The sequence below is a fragment of the Mastigoproctus giganteus genome, chromosome 7 (genome assembly GCF_048544385.1).
Source record: "Mastigoproctus giganteus isolate SK-2022 chromosome 7, ASM4854438v1, whole genome shotgun sequence".
NCBI lineage: Eukaryota > Metazoa > Arthropoda > Arachnida > Uropygi > Thelyphonidae > Mastigoproctus > Mastigoproctus giganteus.
Window position 1 is genome coordinate 196,275,973 of NC_143581.1, and position 23,887 is coordinate 196,299,859.

Below are 23,887 nucleotides of genomic sequence, written 5' to 3' on the forward strand. Positions count from 1 at the left end.
CCACCTTTGTGGAGTCGCCTGGCCACAGTAAACCACGATATTCTGCATTCTGTGCAACTGGTTTGCAGTGGATCCCACTGTCTGCCCCTCTTGGCCTGTAGGAGTATATAATGGTCATCACCGGGCGTTGTTTTTCACGAACGACCACCACTGGTCCTTCGAACAGCTGTACCTGTCATTCTGAAGGCTGATCCCACGTGAGACGATGCTATGGGCGATACCGAACTCTGCAGCCACGCTCCCCGCACTTTGACCTTCCCGATTATTAGACCCCCAGGTAATGTCTTCTGGCAATTTCGTTGTCTGTAGCACTGTATGAAACCAATCGAACATCTGTAACAATCGTGCTCACCATTCGGTAATTTGCACATAACTGTTGAACTGCTGCTTTTATCTGTTTATGTGAGCCCTCTCATCACAATTCAAATTTTTGCATGTTCACCAGCTTTCTATGAATGGCCACAGTTATGAAAATGGCCACAGGCTGTTTCGTTTGATTTTGTGGTTTGTTTGTTTTGTTGGTTTTTAGGAGCATTAGCAACTAAGGCCATATTGCTCCGGGATATGCGGTCGTCATTCCTTGACCTTTCCGCATCCTCCGTATTTGGTGGTGACGGGCTCGAACCCCGGTCTAATCAAGAAGCGTGTGCTGCGCACTGCTGCTCCTTCCCACCTGGCTACGGAGGCGCCGTGATTTTGTGGTTGTAACCTTTAGAAATAGTGTTGGTCATTAAGTTTTGCACACCAATGTATTTATCACACCCCTCTGCCTACAGCCCTGAAACAACCCTGCTATCCATCTAAGGTTTTTCCCTGTGATTCCAATCTGTTCCAGGTTATAAAGTAACTGCTCATGTGGGACTGAGTCAAATGCTTTTCTGAACTCCAAATAAAACGTTGAAATTATTCCATGTTTGTTTGTTTGTTTGTTATTTGGTTTTTAGGAGCATTAGCAACTAAGGCCATATTGCTCCGTGGATATGCGGTGGTCATCCCTGACCTTTCCGCATCCTCTGTATTTGGTGGTGACGGGCTCGAACCCCAGTTTAATCAAGAAGCGTGTGCTACGCACTGCTGCTCCTTACCACCTGGCTACGGAGGCGCAATTATTCCCGAGTCCAGCCCTTGAGTGAATCTGTCGAAACCAGAAAGCTAACCAGATTAGTTAAACATGATTTTCCCTTTACAAAACTATGCTGAGTATCCTTCAGAATTCCATTTCTATATAAGTGATCCTGAATTCCACCCTTGTTCATAGTCTCCATGATTTTCCCTGTTACTGAAGTTAGACTAACCAGCCGGTAATTTCCCACTTCACTCTTAGAACAGCTACGAAGTATTGGAGATACGTTGGCACTTTTCCAATCCAACGGAATCACTCCCGAGTTCAGTGATGCTCTCATAATTAGCCTCAATGTTTCAATGCACCCACTTGCCACCTCCCTTAAGATTATAGGGTAAATGCCATCAACCTCAGGAGCCTTACTAGCCTGTAGGCTCGAAAGTTTTTTGATTTAATAAATGTGTGAAATTTTAACATTGTTAATTAAATTTTTTTTCAACTTCACTCGCATAATTTCTTATTGATGTGAAGGGTTTTTCTTCTGTAAATATTGATGCAAAGTAACTGTTGAGTTTATCTGCAACTTCAGCTTTTGTATCTAATACTATCCCACATCCATTACGTAAGGGTCCGATCTGATTTGTCCTTCTCTTATTTGCATTTATATATGTGAAGAATTCTTTATCCCCTCTTTGCTCTCTTTGCCAGCAATTTCTCATAATCTGTCTTTGCCAGCCTAACCCTTTCAGTGGGATTATTACAGATCAATTTGTAGCTGTTATAAGCTTCAGTACTTTTTATTGATGTATAACTTTTCCAAGTGCCTTCTTTTTCTGCTCAAGTAATTGGGCAACTTCATTATTCATCCAACTTGGAATCCTCCTCGTGGAGTATTTTTTTAATGTTATATAAGCATTCAAGGCTTCTGTGATTAATGTTTTAAAAGGTATACAATAATTCAATTGTATTCGCTCTCTGCGAGATATCTACCCAGTTAATAGAGGCCATGTAGCACCTAAAGGCATCGTAATTTCCTTTCCTGAAATTATAACCCATTCCTTTGCCTTTAACTACTGCTACCTCTCTCTTCATCATCCACCATAGAACTCCGTGGTGCCTCCATAGCCAGGTGGGCAGTGCGTAGCACGCACGCTTCTTGATTAGACCGGGGTTCGAGCCTGTGACCACCAAATACGGAGAATACAGAAAGGTCAGGGAATGACCACCGCATATCCTCGGAGCAATATGGCCTTAGTTGCTAATGCTCCTAAAAACCAAATAACAACAGAACTCTGTGATCACTTCCTGCTACCGGTTCCTGTACTTACAGCTCTATTATGTCATCTGGTTCATGGGTGATGATGAGGTCTAGAGTATTCTTTTCCCTAGTACTTTCCCTGACACTTTGATACAAATAGCAATCACCTAGTTGATTTAAAATTTGTCCCCATGTGGAGTTTCTTTCCCATTTGCTCCAATCAATTAGAGGCAAATTAAAATCATCCATAATAAGACATTCAGGCTTACTTGCAGATTCCATTTGCATGTAGAGGCTCGCATCATACACTTGGCCTGTAGATTACTCCCACTCTCATTATACCTTTGCTTCCAACTATTTCACATCATACAGATTCTATACTAGCATACGAAATGTCTGAATCCGGGAAAGCTTTTGTCGTGTTCAGGCTGCATTTGATAAGAAACCCTCACTAATCCGGTTACAGTTAATCCAGATCGAAATATGAAAAATTCTGTTCACTTTGCTGAGTACTTTGAAAGACACATGGAATTTAGGAAGTCAGATGAGTAACTCTGACTGTGCGCTGATTAACTGCGCAGAGAGACGGAACATACATTACATTGTCTTGCGTGTTGTTCAGTATCATTGTTGACTCTAAGTCGGACAGATGTCCGACTCAGACATATGTACATAAGTCGACATATTTTATATAATTATGTGTTCTAAAGAATTAAAAAGTGGAATAAAAAAGAAAACCCACTACTTTAACTATCATTAACAAGCTCAAAGTGATAGAACAACTTGAACAACTTTATGTGAAAAAAAAATTTGGCTGAAGAATTTGGTATTGGCCAACAAGCTGTGTCAGATAATAAAAAAACAAAAAGAATCTAATAAGAAATTTGCTTTAAAATTTGATGTGGGGAGTGATAAAAGCAGTGCATCAAATAGCCAGACATTAAAAAAGCCAAAAGAAGTGTCGATCAAGCGGCATTGGCATCGCATGCCAACGCTACCTGATAAATGTAAAAAGACAATACAATTTATCCATCTATCAGTGGGTAAATGTATTATCTTTTTATAGTTTTTAAATAAAGGCTCTACAGTGATTTTTTAAATTTATTTTTATCAGCACTACCATTAAATTTATATCATTAAATTTTCCATTTATTTGTGTTTTAAGTTTTTTTTGCCTTTTAGGGCTATCTTTTGCTTCACTAATCTGGATTATTGCTTAATCCAGATGACCTCTCCCCCAGTTAATCCAGATTAGTGAGGGTTTACTGTATTTAATAATAAAAGTGAGAATGTAAAAATACTGTAGTATCACTCTTTTCAAAACCATTAATTGTTTATTGGCAATCATCTGACAGACACACACACACACACACACACACACACACACACACACACACACACACACACACACAAATAATGAAAAGTTAACAGTTATAACCAAAAGGAAGTGGATGAAAAAGCACAAACCTTTCCTTTTCCTTTAGTCTTACTCTTTGGTGAAATAACAGCTGGGGAATTTTTCTTAGGAGATTTCTTTGGAGGGGAAGAAATTTTAGATTTTTTAGCAATAGTAGTGCTAGATGATGTTTGGCCTGAATGTGGAGGTGATGCCATAACAAATTTTCCACCTTTCTTCTTGGCAAGTAACTCTGGGTGAATCTTTGGCAATACACCACCAGAGGCAATGGTAACACCTTTTAATAGCTAAAAGGAATAATATTTAAAGTAATCCTTAATAAAGCTATAAACTGTATAATATTGAAGTTAGTAAGTTATTTATGGATGTTAATTAAATAATTTCATACATATAAAATGAAAACAACCAATTTTAGAATTTCGGGGTAATAGCTGTCTTCAAGCTAGGATGGATCTAATGTAAAAGAGCTGCTGCACATGCCTTTAAAAATTTTTGAAACTTACTTCTTTACAAGGAATCACAATAAGCATTATGCTACTGTTATATATTGTTATTTCTACTGAATTTTTGGCAGATTACTTTTGATAAAGAGGCTAAACACAGCACTACTATAAAAACAGTTACAAAGTTCTTTGTAATAACTACCATATGATATATATATATATTATATCATATTCTTTATATAAAGAATTTCTTCATTGCTATATCAGTAAATGGCTTATTGAAGGGCTTGAGAATGCCTATAAAAGAAAAAAAAACAGTTACAAAGTTCTTTGTAATAACTACCATAAAAGAAAAGAAAACTGCTATTAGCATTAGTAGAGACATATGATGCAAGAAGGCAAGCTTATGGCAGCATCAGCCAAAAAAAAAAAAAAAACTGCCCACTTCACCCCTCTGTTCATTTGAAATACCTGTCCAGCTGAGCCTTAAATTTATTTAGGCTATCAACTTCCACAACAAGGGATGGAAGTCTGTTCCACCAACCAACTACCTGCTGGCTAAAGGCAAATTTCTGCACATCTATCTTACATCTGTCTTTCCTCAATCTGAATTTATGCCCTCTCAGGTGATTATTCTGAGCAAGAGGAAGAATCCCATCGACATTGAGCATGCTCAAACCATTCAAGGCTTTATACACCTCTATCAGATCACCTCGCCGGTGCCTAGTCTCCAGACACTGTAATCTCATAGACTGGAGACGTGCAAATGTGACCCCAATTCACAAATTGAATTTCTTCATTGCTATATCAGTAAATGGCTTATTGATGGGCCTGAGGGCACCACAAAAGAAAAGAAAACTTCTATATAAAGAATTTCTTCATTGCTATATCAGTAAATAGCTTAATGAAGGGCCTGAGGACACTTCAATAAGCCATTTACTAATCATGCTATATTTTCACAATGGTACATATGCATTCATGGCTTTTGTGACCAAAGCTTTGAAGGTAACTACCATAATTCTACTGTAGTTACCTGTCTGCTCATCATCCAGCTTAGAATTCTGTGATCCCTCCCTGCTAATGCTTCCTGTATTGTCAGCCCTATGATGTTGTCTGGTTCTTGAGTGATGATCAGGTGTGGAATATTCTTGTCCCTAATACTTTCTCTAACATGTTGATACAAATATAGTCATCTAGATTATTATAAATTTTGTTTTCCCATGGTGAGATTTCCTCCCACTTGCTCCAATCAGTTAGGGGAAAATTGAAATCACCCATAATAAGACATTCACACTTGGCTTATTGCTTGCCTATTCCATTTGCCTTTATAGACTTTCATCATGATCTTCACAATATTCTGGTCACTTTCATTATACCTTTGCTTTCAACTAACTCACCACACTAATTATATAATGAAATCCCTGCCAGGCCACTTGCAGAGGTGTATTGCTAAAAAAATAGTACCGGAACGCTCATCGATTAACTACAAATAGTTACCTATGCTTTTTTCATTTGCAAAAGTCAAAGATTAGAATATTTGTTCAGTATTTATTTATAACTATTAAATAAAAATTTCAAAAGTAAAAAACAATGACCAAAAAAAAAAAATAAAATAAAATATATATATATATATATATTTATATATATATAAAAAACCTCCAAAATAATATAAAAAATACTGTTCAGAATAATCAAAAATTCCTCATACAGGATCGATTACGTATATTCTTATGCGACTGCCCTTTTTGTTTGTTGGTCAACAGCAGAACAATTAGTTTGGACATAAAAATTTGGATTCCATAATTCTAATGGTGGACCGTGTAGTCTTGCCACACGTTTGACAAGAATATGGGATCTTTTCTCAGTTGATATTAAATTCATACTGCTGAAGCCAAGCTCGCATTCAGAAGAACTGCAAGCTATAATTTTGGAATATGTTTTTAAATGTTCCAAATCTGTGGGCACGCTACGACCACCATTAGCTGAATAATCCCTGTAGGCATTCAAACATTTTGTGAAAGATAAATTAAAACATTTACAGAGATATTCTATTTCATTTTCACCAAATCCAAGATCAATTTCAAATGGCCATTCGCTTGGTTCAAGAATTCGCAACTATTTTTTTTATGTCTGAAGTTGAAACTCCTTCAGTAAATTCAGTAGAATCTACTAATGCTCAGCCTGTGCTTCATATTATTAATAATAAATGTTTAGAAATTGCTTTCTATGAATTAATGTTACTTTGTTATTGTCCATTAATGTTACTGAAAATAATTGCATTTTTTTCAATTATTTTCAGTAATATTATTCTGAGGCTTCTAACTTTTTTCCTTTTTGAGGATCTTTTAAAAATTCCAAGTAACAAATTGTATGACGAATCAATATGTCTGCATATACTATTGTTGTGTTGTATCTCTTTTTTGCAATGACTCTGAAAGAACCGATAGCTCAAACAACACATCGTACATCAGTGCTAAATTTAGAACAAACTGTCAGGATGAAATTAGTTTATATAATCCGTCGAACATGGACTGCTGTTCAGTTTTGTTTCAGTTGTTATCTTTACTGGCATTTTCAAAATTTTTCCAAACTGCTGATACGGCCCTAAAGAGGCTGGGTATTTAATGTAAGGTTAGGCGACCCACCTTACATTAAATACCCATCCAATCCTTTTAATTTCTTTGCCAATGCTTCTATTTCTCTCTGGTTTTTTTGGAGATTGACTGTACAAAGTGTACAGCCTGTCCATAAATATTTTAAAATGGTTAATTCCATGAACTTCTGATATTGCATCTCCAACTGATAACTCAAGCTGATGGTTTAAACAATGCCATATGATCAAATTTGGATATTTTTCAAATAATTTATTTCCAACTCTAGATTTTCTGTGCAACATAACACTTGCCCCATCACTTGCAAAAGAAATTAAATAGTGTTTTAAATAATTGTCGTCAAATCCGTATTTTTAAAGACATTTTAAGAGACACTGTTATTGTGAAAGCTGTTTGATCTGGCAATTTGATTAAATCAAGAAACAAGTAATGTGTATTTTTCATTTTATTGGTTTCACATTTTAAATAAATAATCAGAGCAGATTTCTTGCTTAGAGTGGTAGACTAGATTTCTTGCTTAGAGTGGTAGACTCACCAATGAGAATTGATAAGTTTCCAAGTATGTCCACAATTTGTTGGCACAATTTTAATTTCATTTGCCTTGCAACATGCTCTGTTATATTAGTAGCACTTAATCTTGAACGCAAACCGTGAGCAATAACAGCGCCATTCAATTTGTAACAACTCAAAATGTCAGAATACGGTTGATCATGTTTTGCAATATAATATGCAGTTCTAAAAACTTTACAAGTGCTAGAAATTTCAGAGTCATTCATTTGATCAATTACTGCTTCTAAATGTTGTTCATTTGCAGTTTGCAAGATTTTTTCAGCCTGTATATATGTGAAGTACTTTTTGAATGTTCATAAATTTTCTTACGCAAAGATGTCAGTTGTGCACTTCTATCTTTACTATAAGATGATACCACTACCACACTCCATTCCTTTGAAATGCTAACTCCCTGCGTTTTAGACAGTCCTAATTTTTTTACAGCAGCACAAGTCAAACATCCTAATTTTCCGGTGTCACATGTAAGCCAAGGATATGCTTTTTTTCTTCTCAGTTCACATGTCAGCATTCCAAACCTGGGTCCAATTAAATTTTAATTCTGTGTCACTGTTTCTCTCATCTTGATGGAAAAGAAGAGGTCATGTCGTTATCATTTCCACATGTTAGTACATTTCCTTGCACAGTTTTCAGTTTTTTTTTTAATCAAGAAATCTATTTAATGTTGTTTGTTTGCATTTTTCGTTCATTTTATATTTAATGAAAATTTCTTCTTTTAATTTTTAAATACTGAAACTACGTAAATTTAAATTTATATATTTAATCCTGTAAAAATTACTTTTTACCTTAGAAGAAACAGTAATAAATTAATTAATTAATCTAAATAGTAGAGATCAGTTATAAACTCACATGTACATATTATAATATATAATACACATATGAATGACAACAAAATCTGTATGTCGTTCTCCAAAAGACTATATGATCATGCCACATCGACTGTACAGTAACTGAATCAGACTTCAGACTAACAATTCATAGAAAAACCAGTTCTAGCGTTCAGCTCATGGTGAATCAAAATGCAATATTCACATGCAATCACAGTATATCTCATTCATTGGATCTCTTTATCTAACACATTGTACTTTAGTAAGAAACGTTCAAGTTTCATTTCAAAATTTATATTTTTGTTTTTAAATAAATTTTTAAAGAAATTTATTGATTTTAAAGATTACAATTAATATACAGTAATACCCCGACTTACGCTACCCCGACTTACGCGAACTCGGAGTTACGCGGTTCCTGATTTTTTCGTTTGGCAACGCTGCCGCCCACTATCTTCAAGGTCGTTTTTCATATGTTACCGATATACGGTGCGACGGCGGAGAATGAGAGCGAAAGATGAACAAAATTCAACTTTGCTGCTTTTATGTTTTTTATATCAGTGAAGGGGAAACACACTTTCACCATAATAACATAAACACCAACACAATTCCAGCTATCGGTATAATCGCAAATGCAATTAGATCGAGTTTACTACCAGTTTATAACAGATTCCACTAGCAGAAACGCAACTGGATTTTTATTGTTTTATGGTAGTAACCCCTAGAAATGTGAGGTGTTAATAGTGTATCTCTGCCTTTATGGTGTTGTTTATTCAGTTGCTACATGCGCGCAGCTTTGTTTATGCGTATCAAGCGTGCCTCCTCGTTTTGTAATTGTGCTTTATTCCCTAAAAATGAAAAGGAAGCGTCCTGGTGAAGACACTGCAGATTCAGAGAGAAAAAGAAAAGCAATTATCGATAAACAGAGGCGGACTGGGTCAAAAATTCTTACCCGGGAAAATTTATAGTGGCCTCATACTATGGTTTATGGCCAAAATCACACTGGCCCACCGGGGTTTACCCGGTAAGGCTTATTGCCAGTCCGCCTCTGTCGATGAGAAAAAAAATATGAAATTGTGAAACGCTTTGAGCGAAATGAAAGACCATGTGATATTGCACGTGCTACAGGCCTAAATGAAGCAACGGCGAAAAGCACATGACAATTGCAAACTTGACAGGTTGAAAATTGAAAAGGGCTCAATTGTAAAGGGCTTAAAAATTTTAGAAAACATAGACTCCAACGAAGAACGCGTTATAGCTACAAAGCAAGGAATAAAAAAATTATTAGCTTGCTACGAAGAAATTCTGCGTGAAAAAAAGAACGCGCTGTGTCGTCAGACGAATTTGTTAGATTTTATGAAGCCATCGACATCGAAATAACTTTTTAACGTAAGTCATTTGTTTTTTAATACATATTTTGTATTAATATGTATAAAGAACTGCAATTTTATTAATATTTTTCTTCTAAACTAGTGTTTTTGTTAGTCCTTGGTCCCAATTAAGCAAAATTTATATGTATTTATATGCAAAGTTGTACCCCGACTTACGCGAATTCGACTTACGCGATTTTCGTCGGACCCACCTATCGCGTAACTTCGGGGTATTACTGTATATTTTTAGTAGCAATGGGTAAAATAGATATTATTTCTCTCCCCCCTTTGATTATGCCATTGTTTCATAATATTAGGTGTATAAATTTAATGATTTTCCATTATGACATTTAGAAAAAAATGTACTGGAACATCGTTCCGGTGTGTTCCAGCCCGAATACACCACTGGCCACTCTCAAATGGAAATTCATTTTAGAGTCACAGTAGGAAAATCTTTATAACACATGCCAGACTGCCACCATCCAAGCATGTGATTTCTCCCTTAAGAACTTGGAGAAATCTCCATCATCTGCCTACTTGCAACTCTGTTTAGCACACTGAGCTGAACACTGCCTTTTTGCCAATTTTACAAATAGGCAAAAAGGCAGGATATTAAGTCAGAACTGTCCATTTCATATTCATAACAAATGAATGTGGATCTGTCACCATCTTTCCAGACATTACAATATGCATGCAGATTTCCCTCTGAGTGTAGTATATATACTGTAGAGTTGCACTCAATAGAGTTATCCCTGGATCACATACAAACCTTCTGCCAACAGTAATGTATTATGTACACAGATCCTTGAAGTTCATTGCAGGCCTTATAAATGATGAGATGTAATTCTCATCCAGTCCTTTCCCAAGTACAGCAGAAGGTACATTATCTTCCAGAATTTAAATCTGATATTTGCATCTGCTGTATTTGCAGCCATACTGAGATCAAGAAAATGACTTTGCCACTGCAGCTAAATCAGCAGCGACCTGAATGACTCTTGCCAATAGTCCCCTAAATTTGTTTGAACAAAGGTTTGTGCCAATATCATCAAGGATACCATAAGGGTTAAAGGAAACTGATAATGGGGGGGGGGGTAATAGAGATATGCATTTACTTGAAGGCATGGATTAAAATAACTTGCACACATTTCAAAAGTTCTTGTCTGTTGCCACAATAGCCAATATTGGAAAGATGTTTAGTGATGTTTCAAATAAATGTAAAGCTAATGCTAGAGAAACAAACTTAAATAACTTCAAGGGATATGTCAGGGTAAAATATACAATATTTACTCTCAACTGTGTATGCAGTAATGTACGAAGTGTAATCAATAAAATGAGTGAATATGAATTCCTGGGTAGGGCAACTAAAGCTGACGTAATAGAGCTAGCAGAAATGTAGTGTCACCTGGAAATAGGGGACAATGAGTTTCACTATGGTATATACGATATATTTTGGAACCAGGAAAGATAGAAGGGGGTAATGGTGTCATACTTCTTATCAAAAGCAGCCTGAGTTTGACATGTTCTCACAGACTGAGAAACTATACACAGGCAGGGATTTCAATATAGAATTGGTGTGGTGCAAAGGAGAGGTATAATGAAAGTAGGAGTAATCTACAGAACAGAAGATATGAGGAGAACATCTAAGGGCAAATGGAATGGACGAGCAAGTGTGAATATCTTATTATGGTGATTTTAATTTACTCCTAATTGATTGGAGCAAGTGGAAGGAAAACAAAATTTATAATAATCTTGATGACTATTATTGGTATCAGCATGTTTGGGAATTATTTGGGGCAAGAATATTCCACATTTGATCACCACCCAAGAACCAGATGAAAATCATAGGGCTGACAGTATAGGAAGCAGGGAGTGATCACAGAATTCTAAGTCAGATGATGAGCAGACAGATAGCAGTTATTAAAGGCAGGAATTAGTTTTTTAATTTCAAGAAATTATATTATAACAGTTTAAGGATCTACCTGGTCTCTATCAACTAGGCAAACAGCACACCAGATGCAAATACATTAGAATTACAGTATACCTTCAAAGCTTAGTCACAGAAGCCACAAATGCATATACAGCAAACCCCCGCTATTCGCGGGGGTTACGTTCCTGAGAAATGTCGCGAATACTGAGTTATGGCTCCCATAGTAATAAAGGGGTTCCGTTCCAAAGTATGAAATATATAAGAAAAACTAGTCTAAAATTTTTTCTATGTATGTATTATATGTACCTTCATAATATGACTATGTACATAGACAGTACATAGTGAAATGCAAGCATATGGCATCGAAATGAAAATAAGAAACAATTTAATATTAAATGTAATATGCCTTTGCTAGCAAAAAAACTTATCCCGCCAGTGCTATCACCAGTTTCGCTCAAGTGTTGATAAAGGAGTTTTGCCTTTTCACGAATGATGAGTGAACTTAACGGAATTTTATTTTGAGTTCGGTCTTCTATCCACATGTTTAAAGCTTTTTCTATTTTTTCTAATTTAACATCAAGAGTTACAGAGCAAATTTTTGAAGCAATTAGCGCATTTTCACGGACACTACGGTGGATTTTTCCTTCCGATTTCTTGATTGATCGTACCGTTGACTCATTGATTTTATAATGTTTTGCCACTGAGGAGACACTTTTACCATTAGAAATTTTATCTAATAACTCAATTTTATTCGCTAATGTCATCACCTTCTTTAATATTTTCACATTTCTCTTGTTATTTTTAGCCATATTTTTGTAGGAGTTAGAAAGAACTTGTCCACAATAAAGTCACTTTCTTCCGTTAACACACTCGAAAAAGTCCGTTTTACACTGCAAAACAGTAGATTTATCATTTTTGTAAGCAAATCAATTTATAAATTGATAAATTTATTCAATTTATAAGCATATAAATTAAAAGCAAACGACGAAACCTTCCATGACAAGCGCATAACACATACTGAACAAGGATTAGCGAGAAACATCCACGCTCGCGATTTTGTCACCCCTCTCCCCCACCCACTGAGCGCTGTTTTGACCGGGAAAGATAATTTTAGCCACGCCCATGTTTTTTTATGGCGGAAAATATTCACGGCGCTTTAAAATTCACATTTTTTAGGTTTCATTTTATATTAAATCGGCGATCGCGAATACGCGAAACCGCGAATACAGATACCGCGAATAGCGGGGGTTTACTGTATACCATTATGAACAAATGGAGTGGCTGGCAGGGATTTCAGTTTTAAAGCATACTGTAGAGACAACTACTTCTATTGAAGTGATAATGGCTCATTTCTTTGCTTCCACATAGACACTCTGGGCAGGAGACATTTAAAATGCTTCAGTAGTAAAATGAATCACCTGATCGTGGATGGGACCCAGCCATTGAAGTACACTGTTTCTGGCTGATGGGCATATCTAGGACCTGCAATCTAGTTTAAATCACACAAGTGCAGAGAGAGACATATTAAGGTGCATTTGTCTGCATCCCAAAGTAAGAGAATGCATGGATGATATTCAAACCCATTGTTCAATTTGTTTGCAATTGACTGATGTGTTGAATAAAAATTAACTTTTTATCAAACATGAGCCCCAGAAATCTAGTTCCATTCACTACTGGAATAGCATTTTGTCAAGCCTAAATTTAGGTTCAGAATGAAGATCACACTTGCAACAAAAATATATGCAAATGGCTTTTGTAGTGAGAACCTGAAGCCATTAAGCATTGCCCAAGAGTTTAGATACGGTAATTGATGGCTTTTTGCAGCTGTTTTGCATTGTACTTCATGTCACATGAGTGAGAAAATATGCAGTTGGAGAAAGTTGCTCTGTGATGGAATTCATTTTGATGCCAAAAAATATAGCGCTTAAAACTGATCCTTGAGGTACCCTCTCTTCTTGGAAAAATGACCAAGAGAGGGTGGATCCTATGTGAACTTGGAATAATCAATGGGATAATAATTTTTAATAAAAAAACAGGAAGGAGATCTCTAAGATAAAAAATATAAAGGTCTTTTAAAATGCCAAATCTCCAATTGTGTCATATAGTTTTTGCACATCAAACAAGACTTACACCAGATGTTCTCATTTTGTTATTTGCTTCCAAATTCCACATAAGATGTATGTTGACAGGGATCAAACATGCAAAGCCATGCACATGGTTTTGCTGTGGTGCAATGTTATTCTTGAAAGTGGATGTAAGAATCAGCATCACTTTCTGTCACTGATTTGTGGTAACACAAACTTTTCTAGTATGTCCAAATAGATTTTGCTGTTGATTGACTGTTTGGTGAAGAAACAGCCCAATGATGCAATTCTGCATCAAGCCACACAATCCCCATATTCAGTACTTGTAGTTAGTAGACTTGTTAATGTGGAAAGCTGCCTCACCCGAGAACAAAATGCTGTTCCGGAACTTCAGTTTTTTATCCAATTTTTGAAGCATGTAACTGGAAACGCAACTGGCTAGTCATTTGGATTAATTTCATGTAGTGACTGGATTTTATAAACATGGAGTTTTAGCATCTTTCATATCAAATCTATGTGGCCCACTATGGCAACCTAGTAGGCATAATACATTTTCCACTCATTTGGAGAGATCTAGGTTCAATTTCTGTCAATGATTAGAAGAATTTCTAAAGTCCCTTTCATTTGAAGCTGTAGGGGACTTTAGAAATTCTCAAACAAAAAACACTTGCAAAATCCTCTTGCCTGAGGATTTTGCAAGTGAATTTATAGCCCATGAATTTATACTTCTATAGAAGTGTGTGTTCATAGGCTGATTTGCTTAATGCAATTACAGTTATGAACACATGCTTGGAAACTGTTAATACCAACGAACAATTTTTTTTTCCCCTTGATTAATACTCATCATAACAGAGCCTTGCTAAAAGAAGTATCTAAATTAACAAAAGTATAATGTACAGTAAGAATCCTCCTTGCCCCAACCCCAGTTCATTAGTAGGAAACCTGTATTATTTTAACTATTGTTGATGCCACTTGTCACATGCTATTATGCTTTCGTTCTTCCAAATGATGAGAAAAGGTTTATATGATTAGAACAGATGCTTGATGCACACCAATAAGAATACCTCAACTTTCTGGTCTATTTCCATTTTTGTGGGTGTCAGTAGCCAACATAATGTCTGCATTTACATTAGTTGTAAATGTAGCCATTGCTGAGCAAGCCATGCATTTGAAAAAACACAATATTCGATAAAATTGCAAGCAATTTTCATCAATGCAAAAACACAAAAGGCATATGCATATTTTGAGAACTTATTCAGATCAAAAATAAATGGTAAAATGTAGTTTTGCATTGTGTAAAATTTGAATGGAAACATCCAACATCAACTGTATTTCATTATTATAATAGATAAAGGTTAGAAGAGTGTGTACAGCATATTTTGTCAATTTCTTGTTTTCTTCAGCATTTATATTATTGAGGATCTATTATGAGAATTCATAATATAATAACTATACCTGGTGCAACTCTTCATCATTAGCTACAGCCAAAAGTATGTGACGAGGTGTTACTCTTCCTTTTTTGTTATCACGGGCAGCATTTCCTGCTAATTCCAAAATTTCAGCTAAATTTAAAAATAAAACAAACTCATATTATGACAATACCACTTCCTTTTCATAATAAAACACCTTTCTAATCCATATTATTTAATGTGCTAAAAGATGAATTAAATATTGAAAGTTCACTACTATTTTATTTATTTTTTTTTATGAAAAGCCCAAACACTAAATGTATCAAAACCTATAGTACTTAGTACCTTACACAGGTTGAAGGAGATGGGGAGGAGTCAGAAACTTTGCTCTGGTGATTAAACATGGGCTTCACCACTTCAAGTCTCTAATAAGCAAAGTGGTGGTACTGCACCAGTTGATGAGGGTCATATACAACCTAGTGTTAAGTATTAGTACATATTAGTATTGTATTATTAGTGCTATTTTATATTATATTAGTAGTGGTACTAGTAGTACCATACATGGGTTGACGGAGGGGGGGGGGATGCCAGAAACTTTGCTCTAGACCAGGGATCCTCAAACCTTTTGGAGTCGCTAGACCCTTAATGAAATCCTTTACACTTCATCGATCTCCAACCGTTTAATTAAAAAATAATAAAAATAACAATATTTTAAGGATTGTTCCTGAGTTTAACTGCAGTGAAGAGGTTTGTTTCTTAATTTATATCGAAAAATGCGGGAAACATTTAATGAAGCTGTAAATGGGGCTATACATATACTTTATATATAATTTAAAATTAAAATATTTCAAATATTTTTTACTTATTTTAATTTTAAAATTTACTTTTGAAGTATCTGGTTTGTTTTTTTTAAATTTATTCCATTTTTTTCTGAATTCCTCTGTAAAAATAAAACATTAAATATTATATTTATTGAACATCATTAATGCAAAGGATGTGGTTGATGAAGGATATGGATGTGAGGTTTGTGAGTTTTAATCTTAACTCACCACACCCAAATTTAGTCGGTTCCTCTCTTTTATTAAAATGCCCTTTATGTGACTAAAACCAGCTTCGACCATGTAAGTGCTGGGAAATGCAAGTAAATATGGCTCAACGGCTGCAGAAAGTTTGGGATATTTTGTTTTAATGTTTATATTCTTCCAATAATTGCTGATACTTTTACTAATAAATAAAGATTTAGCTTCTATGTCAACATGCATATCAATGAATTCATTGTTTAAGTAACCTGGTTCAACTCCATTTTCGATATTCACATCAAATGGCATAATCATCCAATCAGGTACATTCATTTCCCTCTGGGTCCTTGAAACATATTTTAAAGTCTTCCCTTAATTTTTCAAGATGCTTTATGTATATCTCCAAATGATCATTTGAAAGTTTTTTACCTCCTCCTTCCAATTGTTTTAAGTTTGAGAAATACTGAAAATCTCTGTGTGCCAATGAAGATCTATATAGGCCTATTTTGACTTCAAACCCTAACAGAATTGTGCAGGCTTAAATGATGGTAACATCTTTACCTTGGAGTCAGCTCTGTACTTCATTAAATTTTGAATACAGGTCTGCCAGATAGAACAGATGGTTCTTTTTCAACTTGTCACAATGATGGATCTATGCTTGTAAGAAACTTCACAGTTGAGTCATACAAATCAACAAGTCTATGTAAACTATCACCTCTTGACAGCCACCTTACTTCAGTATGCAAAAGTAATTGGTTGAACATTTTGCCATTTTTTCACATAACTGTTTCAATCACCTCTTTAATTGCTGGTATTATAATCTCTACACCAGTGGTATACACTTTTCCTTTTTTTGCTATAATAAGAGAGATATTGAATGATTCCTTCAGTCTTTCTTCATTATGAACAGATGCTTTAAAAAATTTATTCAAATTTGGCCGATTTCTGAATTTTTCCTTCAGTGCCTTAAAAATTTTAAGATCTTCGCTTTTCTTACCAAGATTAATCCGTTCAATGTGTTCTTTCATCTTCGAAGGTTTCACGGCATCATTACTAAAAGTCTTTTCACATAAGAGGCACCTAGGCATTGTTTCATTGTTAACAGAGGGCACAAATCCAAATTTCAAGTACTCTTGTGAATATTATCGACATTTTTTCTTAGATACAGTGGCAGCCATTGTACTTATTGGGGTTGTAGCTCAATTTATATTTTAGAGTAAGTACAGATGTGAAACATCCTAAAAGAAAGTAACTGGGTTCAATTAAGATTATCTATCAATTTAGTATTCAGAGTATAACAATATAATAGAAAACATGGTAATGGTAAAGTTCTGGAGGAACTATATTAAATCAGTAAATAAATTAAAAAATTAATTTAAATATTAAAAAAAATAATTTTGGGTCATCCAAATTTTACTAAATTTTTGCAACTTAAGCTATAGATATTTTATATTTTTGTATTTTAGTATTAAAATCTTGGCTATTTCTCTTATTTCTGGACTAGGCCTGAAATTTATGAATATGAGTAAAAACGTTTAATCGACCGCCAATTGACCTCTTGAAGTTTATCAACACCCCCCCCCCAATGGGGGTTGATAAACCACTTTGGGGACCCCTGCTCTAGACTAAACATGGGTTGCATCACTTCAAGCCTCCAATAAGCAAAGTGATGGTATTGCACTGGTTGATGAAAGTCATCTGCCACCTAGTGTTAGTATTATATTATTAGTGTTATTTTATATTAATAATAGTCACTGCATATATATAAAATTTTGATTTCATTATCATCCATAAACACGAACTTGGGGCCAATGGCACCTCGGAACAGACGCACATGGGGGAAGGTTTACCTCAGTACAGTAGCGTGCACCGGTTACAGTACTGCCTTCCAGTATCTGGAGTTGTGTATGTCCATCCAAGATAATGCCTCCCCAAATGAGAACACCTCGACTGCCATATAGATCCGTTTCAGTGACGTTTGCGGGGTGATACCTGTGCCAACTTCTCGCCAGATTAGCTGACGTCCAGAATCGCTGCTGAGACTGAATCTACTCTCATCAGTAAAGAGTACCTTACCCTATTGCACTGTTGTCCAGTCCTTGTTTGATTCACCACTGTAAACGGTGTCCACTGCAAACAGTCCACCTTTGTGGAGTCACCTGGCCACGGTAAACCGCGATATCCTGTGTCCTATGCTACTGTGCAGTTGGTTTGCAATGGATCCCACTGTCTGGTATCGGTCCCTCTTGACCTGTAGGAGTATATAGCAGTCATCATTTGGCATTGTTTTTCATGGACGACCACCACTGGTCCTTCGAACAGCTGTACCTGTCGTTCTGAAGGCCGACCACACTTGAGACAATGCTATGGACGATACCGAACTCTGCAGCCACACTCCTCGCACTTCAACCTTCTTCGAAGCTTCCCAATTATTCGACCCCAAGTAAAGTCATCCAGATGTTGTCTACTAGCCATTTTGTTGTCTGTAGGACTGTATGAAACCAATCGAAAGTCTGTAACAATCGTGCTCACCATTCAGTAATTTGCACATAACTGCTGAACTGCTGCTTTTATCTGTTTATGTGAGCCCTCTCATCATTCAAATTTTTTGCATGTGCACCAGCTCTCTACTGAATGGCCACAGTTATGCAAATCACCACAGGCTGTTTTGTTTGATTTTGTGGTTGTAACCTTGTTTGTTTGTTATTTGGTTTTTAGGAGCATTAGCAACTAAGGCCATATTGCTCCGGGATATGTGGTGGTCATTCCTTGACCTTTCCGCATACTCCATATTTGGTGGTGATGGGCTCGAACCCCGGTCTAATCAAGAAGCATGTGCTACGCACTGCTGCTCCTTCCCACCTGGCTACGGAGGCGCCACAGGTTGTAACCTGTAGAAATTGTATTGGTCCTTAAGTTTTGCACACCAGTGTGTGTGTGTGTATATACTGTATATATATATATTTTGCATGTCTTTAATTTTCTTGTTAATTGCCAAGATTAGCAACCCTTCCTCTGTCTAGCTTCCTCAACACAGAGAAAGTTTTACTTCAGTAGTTTTGGCAATGCAGAATTTGCATGAATTTTCATAGCGGTTTTATGAACTTAAAAATAGAAGTGACTGTTTATACTCTATGGTGTTTTTTATTTCCAAAAAAATTTTTAAAAAATATTGCTATATAACAAGTGCGAAAAATTTTTAAATTTAAATTTGTCATTAAAAAAGTAAATGAAGTACTGAAGTTTAGTATTGAATTTTTGTAGTCATTCAATTAAGTACTGAAATTCATTAGAAAAAGCTCAAGAAACTGAAAGCAGAATAAAAAAAAAGAAAAAAGCATTTTTTTCTAAAAATGAAAATAGGCAAATCTATTGCAGCTCCATCCCACCATATTTATTATGATTTGATGTACCACTGCTGCCAGGTTAAAATTTAACATAACTGATTGGTAATGGTTTATAAAAAAAGTTTTCAAACTTAAGATATTCGTTGTGAATTATAAGTTCAAACAGTTACTTGTGATGCCTGAATAACACAACCAGTTAGAACAGTAGAGTTCTACTCAAGCATGGAGACAAAAATTGAGGTTGAGAAAACACAAAATGAAGGAGGAAACTTACTAGACAGAATTGTATTCTCTTTGTGACGAAGTTAAAATTGGATCGCTGGATTATTGTAAGATTAAAACTTGTAAAAAATGATAATTTATTTCATACTATTATCTCACATTACTATTAGTTTTGGCAGGGGGAGAGACTAATAATAAATGCTTGCAAGATTGCCATGATTCTAAGCAAACTAAGAACTAGCATATGCTGTCCTGTTTCTCTTATAGAACTTGGTATACAGTTCCTATGACATTTCAGGTATTAACCTGGTTTATACGTTTTATGTAGCATCAGGTAAATTATGCAATGTTATTATATTATACATTTAATACAATATAATAATTACGTTTAATCTTAATTGTTGGACTGATCACAGCTGCAAGCTGGATTTTTGACAATTAAAAAAAACAGAAAGGAAAAAAAAAAAAAAAAAAAACTCTTTAATCTTCCTTTTGTTGGCAAATATTGATATGCTGGGAGTGAAAAAACCACATACACTCATTACTAATTTAGCAAATCTGTAAATATTCATACTAATCTATTATTAATTTCTTAATCTAGATGTAATCAGCAAATGAAGTCTCACTTCACTCCATTTCCACTGCTAGCTATTTTAGCTGTGAAACAGTTTATCATACAGGTTTATATATATAAAAGAGGAATTTCAAATGTGGGAATTGAAGGGCATACCATCAATCACACTGGTATACTGGCCATGAAAAGAAAACATGTCAACAGAACTGTAGGTAGGGATGAAACTCATTTTTCAGTGGTGTTTTTTTTTTTTTTTTTTTTGTTATAATACCAGAGGTAATGGCTACAAGGAGAGATTGCAATGTATGGCTTTTTAAAATCGAAAAGTAACTCTACATTAGTAAATGAAATTAAATTTGCTCTCAGTTCTTGGCATATACTTGAACAATCTGATGTGATGTTTGTTGTTTTGTTTGTTATTTGGTTTTTAGGAGCATTAGCAACTAAGGCCATATTGCTCCAGGGATATGCGAGGTCATTCCCTGACCTTTCCACATCCTCCGTATTTGGTGGTTATGGGCTCGAACCCCGGTCTAATCAAGAAGCGTATGCTACGCACTGCTGCTCCTGCTCACCTGGCTACGGAGGTGCCCTGATGTGAAATGCAGTAGGGTCAAGAAGTGATTATTCTATTATATAAGGCAATGGTTAGGCTGCATCTTGAGTATAAAAGTCTGGATGCCTCGTTTTAGGAAGTATGTAGATCTGTTTAAACAAGTGCAGAAAAGAGCAAAAAGTTTAGTTAAGGACTCAAATGGGTACTCTTATCAAGAAAGACTTTAGTTCTGAAAACTGCAGTAGAAATTAGGCATCTGTAAGGAGACCTGATTAAAGTGTTTAAGGCTTTAATTGGATTGAGTAAACTAAATGTTGATGACATCCTTACTCTTTCTTGGGCAATGCACATAAGGGAAGGTAAATTTAAATTAAAAAGTTGGCTACTGGACAGATGTGCAAAAATTTGCTTTCCGATATTAGAATAAATTTCCACCTGGTATTGTGGAAATAAGCAGTTTGAATAAATTTAAGGATTCGACAAATTATTAGAAGGGATGGACAGATGTTTTTATACTTATTAATGCTTACTAATGTCTAAGTTTACAGATGACATGAAGGTTGGCAGGATAGTTAATCACAGTAATGCAGGATAGTTAATCACAGTATGCTAATGCAACAAGATCTAGACAAATTAGGTTGAGAAGTGGTGATGAAGTATAATATGGACAAATGCAAGGTACTTCATATGGGGAGCAGTAATCACAGATTAATGTACGAGCTGTGTGGAGAATGAAAAAGCCATGGGGGGAAATTGTGCAGTCGCATATGAAGTTCTCTGAGCAGTGCACAGGCTGATGGAGTTTTGTCACTCCATCAGTTGTCTGCACTTTCCTGGTAAGAGCAACCTTTTGTTACCCTCACTAATCTTGTTTCTCTTCGCTGGACTTGTGTAGAGAAGAGAAACAAGAATAGAGGGTGGCAAAAGGTTGCTCTTAGCAGAAAAGCATCAATTGCATCATCTGGAGACTAGGCACCTGTAAGTAGATCTGATTGAAGTGTTTAAGGCTGTTGAATGGATTAAAAAAGCCCAATGCTGATGGAAAATACTTCCTCTTGCTCCAACTACACACATGAGGGAGGCATAAATTTAAATTGAGAAAGGATGGTTGCAGGATAGATATGAAAATTGGTCTTCAGCCATCAGGTAGTTGCTTATTGGAACTAACTTCCACCTGGTGTTATAGAGGTGAATAATTTTAAAAATTTCATAGAATTTAACAAGCTGTTAGAGAGGATGGACAAGTGATATGACAGGATTTTTTTTTTTCCCCCTAATGTGTATATGCTTGCTTTCTTACATTATTTTCCTGTGACTAATGCCAACCATATAGTGCTGGATGAATTCATTCATGACACACAATCATCAGGGTTCATCTCAGACTCCAGTTAAAATAGCTATCACATCAGGCAGTTTTGTCTTTGCAACCTTTAATTTGATTATATAAATCCATGATTAACTGTTGTCCAAAGCATATCACAGAAAACAATGTAAACATTCCTGATGGATCTTCAGGTAAGCCAGAAAAATGAGGGCAATTGTTTTAGCAGTTCAGCAATGTGATATATGGGGCTCCGTCATGCATAAAAACAGTTCTGTCAAAATATCATCTCTCTCTCTCTCTCTCTCTCTCTCTCTCTCTCTCTCTCTCTCAAAGCAAGAGTCATACAGTGTTGGAGATCACAGTAATGCACCCATATTAGTACATGTTTGGATTCACATATTCAAATCTCCTCTAAGAAGAATGGTTTCTTATGAAGTTTGCTGTGAACAGATGCCATAGAGTAACATGTGAGCAGTAGAGAGCTTTTTTAGTTGTTGGCGCATCGGCTTCTGTGGCCATAATGCACGCACCTCACAAGGTTTTTGCAGTACTTTGATCCAAGCCCGAGGCGGGATTCGAACCCACGACCTCTGGGTTGCCAGGTAGGCACTTTACCCACCTGGCTGGCCCGGTCGGCAGTAGAGAGCTCTTCACTGATAACATAAATGATATTTTATATCCAACAATAATGGGTATTCACATCAGTTCTTAGCTGGAAATGACTCATTGGTGCATAAAGATGTTCCAAGGCCACATAATCTACCTTTATCCTTCCAAAATCCACTGAACAAGTCAGTGCATTGGAGTAATTTAATTATGTAGAGTTAACTGCTGCAGCACATGGATCTTGTAAATAAATTACTGAAGGAGGAACTGCAGCAATTAGCACACTATTTCCCAAGGAATATCTAGTTGTTACCACACTACTCTGGCACTAATGAAGGAATGTGCATTTTGTATGACACCATCAGCTACAGCAGGAGAAATTTGTCAATAAGAATTGGTGTGGTGCAATTTGACACTGTGCTCAGCAGAAAGCTTAAAAAAAAAAGCAGCATCAACATGATACTGCTTTTGTGCAATTAATTTTCGGAAAAGAGACCCTTTAAGTTTTTTTAAATGCTGGGAACAGCACAGCCAAATTACGTATTACCATTGCTTTGGTAAAAGAGCTTTACTAACAAAAGCAGTGTCATATTGACTTTCACTTGTTACTGTGGTCACATATGCTTTTATCACACCTAATTTCACACAAAGTGCTAAACACACTCTGGTATCCCTCTGGAACTAAGTTTTTTTGTGCCTTTTGTTTTTGCATGGTCTAAGCACTGTTTATTTTAAATTTCATTTTTGGATGATTTATTGATTTGACACTTACAAGTGACCACAGTTTGTCTAATCCCTTCTTGAAACTAACACTTCACAATACTTTAATTATAACCAACCCACATACTGTTTAGGTATGGGGAAGTAGTAAACAATGCTGCAACTCGAAATACATTGTGGTTTATGGTTTACAAGTTAAGTAAAAGCTTGTTTCTGCTCATGTTAGAAATAGTAAACACATCTGTGATTAACCATCACTACTTTCAACAATATTCTTTAAAATATGTGACAACCATGAAAGGGAGTAGTATCCTTAATGTATGACAATAATTATTTTTCTGTAATAAAGTTACAAATGATGAAAACTAGGTCTTTCTCATCCTCTCTTGCATTTTTCGTCCCAAGTTATTTAAAGTGGTTAGCTAAATGCAATGGCCTTAATGATTATAACAAAACCAAACTCCTTAAACTTTGGTGTTGCACTACTTTCACACAATTGTCAAAGAAGCAAGGTTAATTTGCCATTTGAAAGATACGACACATTC

The 23,887-nt window shown here is 35.7% G+C and overlaps 1 protein-coding gene across 1 annotated transcript in view; it reads right to left on the bottom strand.

Moving 5' to 3' along the window:
• Positions 1-23,887, bottom strand: part of LOC150083522 (core histone macro-H2A.1-like) — a 95,090-nt gene that overhangs the window by 32,096 nt on the left and 39,107 nt on the right. The window contains exons 2-3 of the mRNA XM_090378517.1: positions 15,021-15,127; positions 3,789-4,025 (exon numbers count right to left, since the gene is read on the bottom strand). Coding sequence (XP_090234643.1) covers positions 3,789-4,025; positions 15,021-15,127 — 344 coding nt within the window. The remainder of the gene's footprint in view (positions 1-3,788; positions 4,026-15,020; positions 15,128-23,887) is intronic.